The 13,017-nt window shown below is 46.6% G+C and overlaps 1 protein-coding gene across 1 annotated transcript in view; it reads left to right on the top strand.

The window, feature by feature from the left end:
* Positions 1 to 9,771: 9,771 nt before the first annotated feature.
* The window catches only part of DKK3 (dickkopf WNT signaling pathway inhibitor 3), a 43,762-nt gene continuing 40,516 nt past the window's right edge, over positions 9,772 to 13,017 (top strand). The window contains exons 1-2 of the mRNA XM_033120749.1: positions 9,772 to 9,924; positions 10,491 to 10,740. Coding sequence (XP_032976640.1) covers positions 10,528 to 10,740 — 213 coding nt within the window. The 5' untranslated portion in view covers positions 9,772 to 9,924; positions 10,491 to 10,527. The remainder of the gene's footprint in view (positions 9,925 to 10,490; positions 10,741 to 13,017) is intronic.

A 13,017-nucleotide genomic window follows, 5' to 3' on the forward strand; every position in this document is an offset into this window, starting at 1 on the left:
CATCGAATGAATAAATAAATGGGACACAGACACATCAATAGATATATTTGGCTCCTGAGACAAGAAATTAAGATTCTGCACATGTTAACACCATTTCCATAGTCTACTAGACAGAAAGCTTTGAGAGGTGTCTTGGGAGGAGGAAAGCTTACCGCACACGGGGATTTATTAGTCTTTCTTTCCTGTCACTCTGAACAGTTCCCCTCTGGGAAACAGCAGCTGCCAATTGCGCTGAGCTCCTGTAGTATTTTTATCGTTCAAATCACTTATTTAGCTACTATTTTCTATCCAGCTACTAAGGATCACTGTTCATTAGGTCCTGAGGGGTATAGAATAGACCCCTCCGTGTGATAGCATATTTAATAATATAATATTTCAGGACTTAGATTTAAAATGAGAACATTTAAAAGGAGCTGTATGATCTTGAATAAGTGCTGATCCATAGTGTCGGTGGGACAGGGAAGCAATAATTAGCAGTTCGATCCAGCAACAATGACTAACCCCTAACCTGCCCAAGAACAAGCGTCGGGGAAGTGGGGAGACAGGCATAAGAAAGACAAGCCATGGAGCTCACTAGATGGATATAAATCCCATATGAGGTGATCTACAATAAAAAGTAACTATTGTTTACCTCCGCATTCAGAATCATTAATTGATATACTTCCCATGGGTATATAATTGAACACATCCCCTTTGTACACACGATGCGTTTTCCCCCCTACAAAAATGGAATCCTATTGTACACAGTATTTTTCTAAAGTCTTTCCATATTAACACATTGTGAGCAGCTTCATTCATTCTAAAGAATTTCCAAGCCATTCATCCTTCAAATACTTCCTGAGTGCCTGCGACATACCAGGCTCCATGCTGTGTGTTGTGTAATAGGGAGTAAAACAGCTCCCTGTTCTCAGGTAGCTTAAACCACATGAATGTATCATAATTCAGTAAATCATTCCCCTATTGCTGGGTATTTCTACTGTCACATTTTTTTTCTTTCTTGATAATGATAATGATAGCTAAGATTTATTGAGCATCTATTATGGAACTAGGAGAAGCACTTTATGTGGACATGGATAATTTCGCTTAATCTTTGTAAACAGCCCACTCTTGTAGGTTCTATTGTAGATGAAGAAATGGAGGATAAAGGTTTTAATAACTTACTCAAGCTCATGCAGTTATTAAATGTCAAAGCCAGGATTCAAACCCAGGCATTTTGACTTCAGAATCTAGACTCTTCACCAGTAGGAACAAAGCTACAATGAACATACTTGTTCACACACCTTTTTACATTTATATGAGCATTTCTGAAAACAGATTCTTGGAAATTGGGATTAGTGTGCAAAGGGTATACAAATCTTTTTTTATGTCCCATCGAGTGAGTTTTAAGAGGGAAAGTGAAAAAATTTATTAACGAATTGCTGAGAGATCATTTTTGTGGCTGATTATAACTGTTGTCCAACATGGCAGCCACTAGCCAATGTGGCTTTTGAGTACTGAAAATGTGGCTAGTCCAAACGGAGATGCGCTATATGCATAAAACACACATCAGATTTTAAAGACCCAGTATGAAACAGCAACAACAAAAAAGTAAAATATCTCATTGGTAAGTTCTACATTGATTATATATTGCAATGATAGTATTTTGGGTGCATTAGGTTAAGTAAATTATATTATTAAAATGTATCATACCTGTTTCTTTTAATCTAAATGTGAGTAGAAAATGTTAAATTACATTTGCATTGAATGGTGCTGGATTAAAGAATGGACCCAAGCGGGTGCGAGTGGAGGCCGGAAGGCCCCTTTGAAGAGTTAGTGAGCAGATAATGGGGACAAGATTGGAGTAGAGGCCCTGGGAGTGGAGTGGAGCTGAGGGGCTTCAGCAGTGAGGTAATGAGGTTTTGAGCCTGGTGCCCGGGAGGATACCGTATTTCCCTGACAATAAGATCGGACCTTATATTAAATTTTGCTCCAAAAGACGCATTAGGGCTTATGTTCAGGGGATGTCATACTGAAAAATCATGCTAGGGCTTCTTTTCCAGTTAGGTCTTATTTTTGGGGAAACACAGTAGGTGGTATCAGACTCCTGGTTCCCTGTCCCTGCAACAACTTCCCCATTTTTTCTCCCCAGGCCCTTTCCAAGCAGAAGCCACTGTTCCTACCTGCAAGGCTTGGCCAGTCTCCCCGGTGTTCAAGTTCACTCCTAACCCAAAGCAATGTACACCAAAGCCCCCCTAGCCACCAGGAACTTGGCATCTAGTTGGCCTCCCCACCCCCATTTTTTAAACCAGTTCAGAGATAAGAAGGGGATAAGTCAAAATTTATTTTTCACAAAAGAAAAACAACAGAAAAGAAAAACAGCAACAATGGTTATGAGAAGAGACTGTCTCACCATAGTAATTATAAAGGTTTCTTACTCAACAGTGGGGAAAATATCCAATCCTGAAGTAGATCTTTCTTTGACAAGTTGTTGTTGACTTATTCTTATTTGTACCATCTCATTCTTATTCTCAATGAATCTTACGTGATATCTGACCTTTGTATGAGGATACAATTCATGGACTGGAAGTACCTGTTTAAAGGTATTGCAAAGTTAAGGCTTGCTTGTCAGAATGTGGAAAGGGAACATGATTGGGAAACTTTTTCTACAAAGAAAAACAAAGGCAATAATAGCCATGATTCTAGGCCCAAGAATCTATTGCAGCAGAATTTTTGATGTGAGGACCAGGCATTGATAGTTTAAATTGATAGTTTAAATGCTTCCCAGAAAATTCTAATGTGCTATCCATCCAGTGTTGAGAAATACTGGCTAAAATTAATATTAGTAACTATGGCCACTATGCATCACCTGAATTTTGAGTAAAACCTCCTCTCAATTATGGGTTCCACAGCACAAGAAAAAAATTAGTCCCATATGGAAAAGGTCACTGTTTCTGTTTGTATTGGTTAGTGTACAGTGAAGATTGGCAAAACTAAATAGCTTTTCTTCTTTTTTTCCTACAGAAATAAAAACCGTGTTTTTCCTTCTGAAACCGAGGGTCCTTATGAATTTGATTACATTCAGTTTTAAATCCTAGCTCTAGAAATCAAATATATGTATATAGTACTAGGTTGGTGCAAAAGTAATTATGGTTTTTGCAATTATTTTTAACCTTTTGAAGCGCAATTACTTATCCCTCAGAGACCTAGCCTTTCCCCCAATAATCAGCCACCCCTGAGGCAGCAGCAGACAGTATCCAGATCTGACTCACGGTCACAGGTCTGGACCTCTGGCAGGTTAAAGATAACATCTTGACCTGAGTTATGTTTCAACCCCTGAGCCCTAAGGTGGAATGACCCCCTGGCTACTTTCCCATGAAACCAGACAGAGGGACGCTGGAAAAGACCTCAGAGCTGTCCTCAAGACCTGAAGAAATGTTTATTACCCTTAGCTCACTCCCAACCAATCAGCTCCCAGCCGGACCCCAAACCCCTAACCCACAGTGTCTTGTGATTTTGCCCCATAAAATCTGTAACCTACAGATTATATAGGAAATCATATTGCAGAAAGGGATGTGCAGACCCCGAGTGAGAAAAGAAAAGAAGTCTAACATATAATAGCCTCCGCAACAGGACCTAAGCGTGGATGTGAGCATGTTTATTAGAGGAATTCCTTCTCACCTAGCCATCCTGACAACCTGTGTGCCAAGGCAGATAAAAGTGTTGCGTGCGTAAACAGAAAAGAGCTGTCTGCTCCCAGACCCTCCACAGCCTTCATGGTCTAAGCAAAATTACTGTGGACACTCCCCTCACCTTGTCTTCCCTTGAGCCCGAGCTGAGCATACACAAAAGGAGCTCTGTTCCCTGCTCTCTTTACAAGAGCTTTGTTGGCCAGGCCTGGTAATGATGGGAGGATGATAATATCATAATAACGAACACTCACAGATGCTTTTACAGGCCAGGTGCTTTACTAAGGACCTGAAGGAACTTGTAAGACTCACAACAGTCCCACGAGATAGATGCAGTTCCTGTCTTCCTTCTATAGATGAGGGAAGTGGGGCTCAGAGAAGTGGGGAGGCTTGTCCCAGTCACCTGGCTGGAGAGTAAGGGGGGCTGGGGTTGCTCCAGGACCTCTGTCCTCTACAATGACTCTGTAGTGCCTTCCAACAAAGACTCGTTTCTTTAGGTCAGTGTTTATTGTTCTTTTTTAACAAAGGAAAAAGTATTTTTAAAATGAGAAAGCTAGGGTTTAGAGAGATAAATTAGCTCATCCAAGATTATAAATCTAGGAAATAGCAAAACCATGACTAGAATACAGTTCCTTTCCCCACACCACGCTGTCCCCACCATTGGTTTCTTTGTCTGACATCCCTGACCCAGACAGAGACCTGTTTCCTGAGGAGTGCCTCCTTCACCTGTGGAGCTGCCTGAGGTTGTGAGCCGCCACATTGCAGAACAATTCAAAGTCTGGATCCAGGAGTTCAATACACACCTGCTTAAATCCCTGACTCTGACCTTTGGGCAAGCTACATTATCTCTTTTTCATCCTATTGTCTTTGAATTTGAATGCAATTTACTTACATACATAAATTCAGTCTTTTTAGTGCACAGCTCTACAACTTTTGACAAATGTATATCAACATCCTCTGCCTATCACCCCAGTCAAGGTATAGAACCCCCAAATGTCCCTGTACCCCTTTATAGTCAACCCTCTACCCCCATCCCAGCCTCTGGCAACCAATGATCTGTTTATAGTCCCTACAGTTTTATCTTTTCTAGAACATCAAATAAATGGAATCAGTATGTAGTCTTTTGAGTCTGGCTTCTTTCACTTCACATAATGCATCTGCAATGCATCCGTGTTGTCATTCGTAGAAGTAGTTCATTCCTTTTTATTGCCGAGCATTAAGGATCTCAACATCGCAGAAACCATAGCAGCCACCCCTCCCTTTACTGGAACACCCTGCCAGGCAGTTGACAACACCACTTACTAAATCTTAAATCATTATCATCAAGATGGCACAAGTATCTTGAAGATAACGGCAGTGAAGGTGACTGGAAACGAGGACTGATTCTCAGATTTACTAACACATCCCTTGGGGACTTCCTGGATTATCTGCTTAGTGACAGCAGGTGTGGACTAAGAGCCCTGTGGTCTGGGTGCTAATGTGCCCAGAAGCTAGGAAACCCTAGGATATTCAGGTCATGGCGATTAGGGTCAGAACCTACACCCAGGACCAGCTCATCCAAGTCCAGCCATCTTTCCGCTACTCCACCAGCTTCCAACTACATCCAAGGGAAAGCAAGCACTGCTGGCCTGACTCTTCTGTTCCACAGATGGGAGGAGAGGTTGATGGGATGGGAGGAAAGCTTTTTGTTGAGGCCCAATGATAACGGAATCTTTAGCAAAGGCCCTCTAGAATGAGCCTGAGAGGCCCCTCGTACTTACTGACTCAGCATCTCCAAAGGGGACCCAGGCATCTTCATTGTTTAACCAGCTTCACAGGTGATTCCATTATAGAGCCAGCATTGGAAGAAATAAACACAACCTTCTTCCCCAAGAAATGGAGAAAATTAGGTAGAAACACATTTCTAAACATTCTGCTTCTATAGTTGCGTAAGAGCGTCAATTTTTTGCTTTTCCTCTTTTGGCACTGCCTCCACCAAAATGTTCTTGCTCCTTAGTCATCCTCCACTTCAGACACACATGCAGGGATATACAGTACAGAGCACATTCACCTGCTAAATAAAAAAACAAGACAGCCAGGCTCAGGACTCATTCTTCGTATGCTGCGTTCCAAGTGTGGTGGCCAGGAATATGATCCTCTGGGTCTCTTTTGTTCACCCACCCACGGAAAGTTGGCAAAGTAAATGTATGTTTTGGATATTCAGTGGCTGTTACTCATGGAAACCCTGAATCCACGTGAACACGCTTTCCAAAGCCAGATGGAGTTTCCATTCAGAAAAAATCTTGGCACCAATTTCATCAGAACCATCCCAAGTTCCAGGCAAGACCTGGGAAGTCTCGATGAAATTGGTGGCTGGCACTGCAGGTCAGGCGTCATCTAGTAAAGGGAAGGAGACTCCTGGCTGGCATTTCCTTGTCCACAGGACGTGGTGGCCCTGTTTCTAATCCATGGGTCTCAGACAGGGATGGTAACATTCTCTAATGCAAACCTTCCTTGAAAAGGATTGCTTTGTTAAAGTATAAGCAGCCCCACCCCAGACAGTTTGGTAGCCAGTAACAGAAAGTTACTAATCCTAGCTCATAAGGAAGGGAAGTTATGAGAAGAACCTACAAACATCTCCCAAAGTCTAAGGGAAGATGGTGCAGCCGGGTCTCGGACTCACAAAAGATAAAGACTAGAAACAAGAACCAGAATGACGTCATGGAATGAAGCAGCTATTAGCCTCCTTCCTACCCCTCCCCATACCCCCAGGCTCACAGACTCTCATTTCTCTGTCTCTCCCCCTCATTTCCTCTCTCTCTGACTTTCTCTATGTTGGCTTTTGTCCTCAAACAGCTGATTGGTGTCTCCAGTCTCAAAATCCAAGAAAGAATCTGATGGGTCAAGAAAGAATCCACTCTCCATTCCAATCAAAGGGGTGAGAGAGGTAGGTCATCCATGAGGATACCCCATGGTCTCCCACTCCCACCAGAGTTAACTGGACCAGGGATGGACAACCCCCACGGGCATCCTGGAAAGAGTCAGCTTTTATTTTATTTATTTATTTTATTTATTTATTTATATTTATTTATTTTTCAATTAGTGTTGACATACAGATATTAGTTTCAGGTGTGATTGGTCCCTAATCACAACATAGTGATGAGACATTTATATACCATATGCAGTGATCACCCCAGTAAGTCTAGTACCCATCTGCCACCATACATAGTTATTACAAGATTATTGACTATATTCCCTATGCTGTACTTTACACCCCCGTGACTATTTTTAGAGCTGGCAATTCATACTTCTTCACCTTCCTTTCTTTTAGGAGCCAGTTTCACTCTGTCTTTTCCTCCATCTTACTGTACTGGCATTATCTGCTTGCTTCTCTGTTTCTTCACACACTGCAGATTCCTTGAGGGCTGGGACCCACCTGTCCCCAGCAGGCCCGCATTTATTTGGCACATCCATATTGCATGCTAACTCTCTGCAGGCCTTGGGTGATTGCAGAAACAAGCATCCCGTGCAATCTCACGTGGCTTGCATTCTGGCAGTGAAAACAGATACTAAATAGCGATGCAGACACCTTATCTCTGAGCTTACTCTTCACATTTTTTCCCAAGTTATGTTCAGTACTGTCTATTTAAGATGGAAGGGAAAGCAAAAAAGAGAAATGTGTAATCGACCCTCTCCAGGTCTAATTAATTATTCTGAATGGTTAAAATTTTAAAAATCAGTGTGTAATGGTCACCTATCCAGACTGAGTGTCTATAAGTTCTGGATATCTGAGGTTTCCTTGTTTGTGTACTATTCCGTCCCCTGGGAAGGGAACAGATAAGCCCCATCTGCTGCAGAGAGCCATTACCTGGCTCCAGCTGCCTGATCCTCCCACCGACCCCAGGAGGAAAGCTCCCAACCATTCAAGCAGACAGAGGGCCTTTTATGAAGAGAAATGCTCCTCCACTGGGGCCTTATGTGGACCCTCCCCCTCTTGGCTCCCACCTCACAGTAATGGAGGCTACTGCTGGGCCCTGGGGAGGTGAGCATTTCTGTCAAGAACAGATCTAAGAAAAAGTCTCTTTGGCCATAAGAGGTTTTTTTGTTTTGTTTTTTGAGAGGTGGTGGTGAGTGGGGATGGGTGGGGAAGGTGGGGAGCTTGCCTTTTGCTTTTTTTGATTTCAATGTATTCACAAATGATTTCAAATATACCAGAAATAATACAACAGACACACCCATAAACCCACATGTAATTAATCAACTGTCATGATTAAACAGATGTGAATATTTGGACACTTTTGCTTCAGAACTCCTCGAGGCTGGCACATGCTTTCTTAAAGAGAATAAAATCTTATAAATACAATGGAAACCAGTCTCCATCTGTTCCCCTTCCTTCCACCTCAGAGGCAGCCTGCCCATTTCTGTATTTTTTTTACTATAGTTAAGCATCCATAAACAGTATGCACTGTTGTTTTGTGTTTTTGAAATATGCACAAATAGAATTCTGTACATATCATTTTGCAAATTGCCTTTTCCACTCCACATTATGTTTCTTTGAGAATTATCCATGTTGTTGCCTAGAAAGATTGTTCATTACTTTAACAGCTATATTGTATTGTTTGTAGAAATCCCTGTTTAGCCATTTTCCTGTTGAAGTACTAATAAGTGGTTCTCACATTTTTTGCTATTGTAAATAGAGTTTCAATAAACATCTTTATATGTGACACCTCCCAGTCAGGTTTACAGCAGAGGAATTTGACAGTAAAGAGTGAAGGCTCTGGAGCCAGATTCCTAGGTTCAAATCCCTGTTCAACCACTGACTAGCTACATGGCCTTAGAAAGTGTCCTTGTTTGTAGAACGGGAATAGAAATAGTAGTACCACCCCTAGAGGGTGAGAATTAAATGAGTTATACCTGTTCCTGGCACATAGTGCATGCTTAGTAATGGTGACGCTATATTGATATAGCAAGAGCTATTGTTCTCACGGCCAGCCCATCCATTTCTCAGAGACCAATGGTGTATTATGGCTCCAGCCCTGGTTACACAAAAGTTAGCAAGTCAGTCCCTGCCTCCCGGGAGCTCCTGGTCTCTGGGGAGAAATGGGCCAGTGACCAGCCAGACCATGGCAAGTCGGGGTTGCGATGGAAAAGCACACACGATCCTGGGGGAACCTCGAGGAGCCATGGGTGAGCAGGGAGAGTTCAGGAGAAACTTTGACTCTAGAAGGATGAGAGGAATTAGCCAAGCCAAGGGGAAGGTGGAGGACTGTCCAGACAGAGAGATTAATAGGAAGAAATAGGAGGAGGTCTGACAAATAAAACTCTTGTTTTTTCAAAAAAATAGGAGAGTGCTCTGTGTTCTAGGCACTCACATATTTTAAAAATCGTTAAAAAAAATTACCCTCTGTTCTAAGTGCTGGGGAGAGTGCTATGAGTAAGACAAAGTTCTTTTCCACGATAGTTAACATTTACATCCCACTTACCACGTGCCGCACACTTCCCACACATATTATCCTTGTTAACTATGAGGTACACTTACAGCTGTAAGCTACATTTTACATTTGGTCTCATTGCAGCACAGGCAGTTCTGGCCAGATGGGTGAGGTCCTAAGGCGCAGAGCTGGGATTCACACTAGGTAGCCTGGCTGCGGATGTCTGGTCTTACCTACCCACTCTGCTATGCTGCCCTCAATAAGCTTGCTGACATTCTCCTGACCTATTCCAGGAGCTACAAGTGGGTTTTCTTGGCTGGGGTATGGCGTCAATAACGGCAGGCAGATTAAGGCCAGCTTGTGATGAGCGATGAACGCCAGGCTTAGGGGCTGGTATTTCATCCTGTAGGACTGCCTGCTGGCTGGAGGATGGCTTGGAGAGGGTCAGGTGAGACTCAAGAAGACACCCCCACCCCCTCACCTGCTCCCGTCCCTTACGCTGTTGCAAAAATCCAAGCCAGAGAAGACAATGAACTAGGATGCCGCGGGGCCACTGGGATTCAGGAAATTGGACGGCTTCCGGTAGAGTGGATCGCGGAGGCAGAGGAGGCAGGCGTGGGGCATGAGGTCGCCGGCGCCCGGCTGGCCAATGGCTGCGGGCTGAGCGGGGCCCCTCCCGCGGGGCGGGGGCCTGGCGGGCAGGCGGGCGGAGCGCGCTGCGGGCTCGCTCGGGTACCAGCGCTGCCGCATCCCAGCCGCGCTCCCGCAGCCGCTGCCAGCCCACCGCGCAGCTCCCGCCCCTGCAGCCGCTCGGCGGCCTCCCGGCTAGGCCTGGCCGGTCCAGTCGGGTGGGTGAGGATGGGCGGATGGCTGTGCTAGGTCTCCCTGGGTGGATTAGGAGCCGGGTGCTGGACTCAGGTCCGACCCCGAGTTTAGGGTGCTGACCTGCGCTCTGAACACCCCAGTGGGGGCTGTGATGGAGTTGGAGTAGGAATGGGGTCGCGGCATTAGAGCTGCGCCCCGATCGGGTCGAGGAGGGGGCAGGGCTCGAACCCGCTGAACCCAGTAGCTGGGATGGGCTGGGGGCTGTTAGCATAAGAAACCCAGGTTCGGTTGCTCCGGGAGGGAGGGGGACAGTACTGGGAGAAGGAGCTAAACTCAGCCTGTGCACCAGGATGGGCGTGGGGGTACTGAGGGGATCAGGGCGCGGGAGCGCGGAGCTGGACCCCGAGGGTGCTTCTCTGTCTAGGGGAGCTGCGTCCCGGGGCACTCAGTTTCGTTCCTTCTGAGGGTGGGGGCGGAGAAGAAGGGCGTCGGGGGCTGGCGGGGACTTAGAGTGCCCAGGGCGGCGGGGCGGGGCGACGAGGCTGGCGAGGGGGTGGTCGGCGCGCTCTGACCGTGTTCCGGGACGCAGGCAGTGGCAGTGCAGCGACACTGGGCGCAGAGCGGAGATGCGGCGCTTCGGGAGCACCCTGCTGTGCCTGCTGCTGGCGGCGGCGGTCCCCACGGCCCCCGCGCCGGCTCCGACAGCGACTTCGGCTCCCGTCGAGCCCGGCCCAGCTCTCAGCTACCCGCAGGAGGAGGCCACCCTCAACGAGATGTTCCGCGAAGTGGAGGAACTGATGGAGGACACGCAGCACAAATTGCGCAGCGCGGTGGAGGAGGTGGGTGCGCCGGGAGGGCTCTGTGAAGCTCAAGGCTGGGGAGAGCCAGGGCGGGAGAAAACAGTGCTCTGACCGCTGGCTAGGGTCCTCGGTTCCGCAAAGGGGCTGGGAAGGGTCGGCAGCAGATTCGGAGTGATCTGGAGGCAGCACGGGGCCATCCCAACTCCCACCTCGTTCTGCGTTGCTGCCAAAAGATTTGGATCTGAGCTTGTCCTCCTAGAGCTTCTGGCTGGATCCACTCACCGGCAGCCAGCCCGGGTCACCACCTGTCTGCAGGCGGCCGGCCACCACCAGGCAATTTTCTTCCGGTGTGCAGTTGGCCTTTCTCTGTTGTAAGCGGATGCTTGCAAGGCCCTGATATTCCAGCGCGTGGTTTTGCAGAAAGGCTGAGGAAGTCCCAGGCATCTCAAGTTCTAGCTTGTCCGTTGGGCTTTGAGCTTGTGCCATCTCCCCAAGACACAGTTAGGATGCCATGTGGGAAACAAGAAACCTGAGCTTTGCTGGTCTTCTGACTGGGTTTCCCCCAATGTCATGTGGGGCAGAGAAGGAAAACCGGAATCCTGAATCTCAGCAGTGTGTATTTGCAGAGGGTGGAGGGTAGTAGGAGGGGTAATGTGAAAGACACCCCACCTCCATCCCTAGAGTGCTTTGGAGTCAGTCAGCCTGGACTCAGGCTCCTCCTCTGCCACTCATTAGCAGAGGGACATTGGGCAAATTCCTTAACATCTTTTATCTCAGTTTCTTGTGGGAATTAAATGCCACGATGTGTGTGGGCATATAATAGCTGTGCAACATATAGTAGCTGGTAGTATCAGATACCAGGTACCTAGGAAAAACTTTGCCTGGCTTCTTTTTTCCATCACCTCCCAGGTCCAAACACTGTGAATGGCATCCTCTATGGTGGGCACCCAAGTATCGCCAGGGCTGCCTAGCCAGGAGGTGCAGCTGGCCCAGTTCTCCTACGCAGGTGTGGGGAGCTTTCCCTGATGCCTGGGGTGGGTGGGCATAGTCACTGTTGAGCCTGGCTGCAGCCTGTCTTTACAGAGAAGGAGTCGGTGAGAGACCAGAGAGATAGCCAAGCTTTTGGGTCTGGTGTCTCCACATCCATTTGGATAAAGCCTTCAATGCTGGCTCTGGTCTACCGGAAGTTGCTTTCTTCCCCCACCCTTGTGTAGTTTGGAGATATATCCCCTTCCAGTCCATAACAGTCAACCTGGAGTTTTCAGTGAAGGGGACACTGGATTGGGAGGTAGTTGCATGGGCAACTGTACCTGAACATCCACTGTATGGGCCAGATTCCAAAATCAATGGACTTTCTATTTCCTGTGAGAGCACAAGAATCGTGACATGGAACAATCAAAGAGGGATGGAAGTCAGAGAGGCCCCACTGTCTCTTAACTCTGCACCTTCAAATTACATCGAGGTTTTGATGCTTCTGGTTCCAAGGCAGGTCATCTGCTTTCCTTCTCTGGGTTCCAGGACTTACCCTCCTGCACACAGATTCCCAGTGAGACTGACAGGGTCACCGCCATATTGTTATTCAGTGTGAACTTGCCCATGCAGCATGGTCGTCGGATGGTAGCTCTTAGTGAGGGAGGTGAGGGAGCAGCAGGGATTCTTCAGGCTTTTCATTGATCAGAGCAGTTAGGGGCCTAGTGGACCTTAGTGGTAGGGTCCACTCTATGGGAATTGTCCACTGTGACTCTGCCTGGGCCTCAGCCTTCCTCCCTCCAGACATGGCTCTGCTTGACTTGTGCATATGGGCTAACTGAAGTTTGTCATCAGGGGAGACATTGGTACCACCACTACCCTACTCAGTGGTTGTTTCCCAAAGAGTGTCCTCACCGGCTGTGGGGCCAGGTTGGGAAAGGCAGAATACCTGTGGCAGGAGAACGGACGTGGGAACCATCCTTCCTTTAACCTATCCCAGCTCTGCCGCTTACTAGCTGTGGGATCCAGGCTCTGAAATGGAGGAATGTCCACCCCTTAGGGTAAAGGAGAGAATGAAATGAAAGGATGCAAGTAAAGCAAGTTATCCGGCTGTCTAAAATAAGGTTCAGTAAAATTGGTTTAAGTTGGCCCCCGATGAGGTTATTGTAAGGATTACAGGAAATTGTTGGTTCTCAATAAATAATGGCTGTCATTATCATCATATTAATGGTACTAGGATGAATAATAACAAAGAACCATCGATGTCCAATATATAATAGATTCTCAATCGATTGTGGCTATTAGTATTGTTTTCTAAAGAGACTGCCAGAAGGCCTCGTAAATCTC

The sequence above is a fragment of the Rhinolophus ferrumequinum genome, chromosome 11 (assembly GCF_004115265.2).
Source record: "Rhinolophus ferrumequinum isolate MPI-CBG mRhiFer1 chromosome 11, mRhiFer1_v1.p, whole genome shotgun sequence".
Taxonomy (NCBI): Eukaryota; Metazoa; Chordata; class Mammalia; order Chiroptera; family Rhinolophidae; genus Rhinolophus; species Rhinolophus ferrumequinum.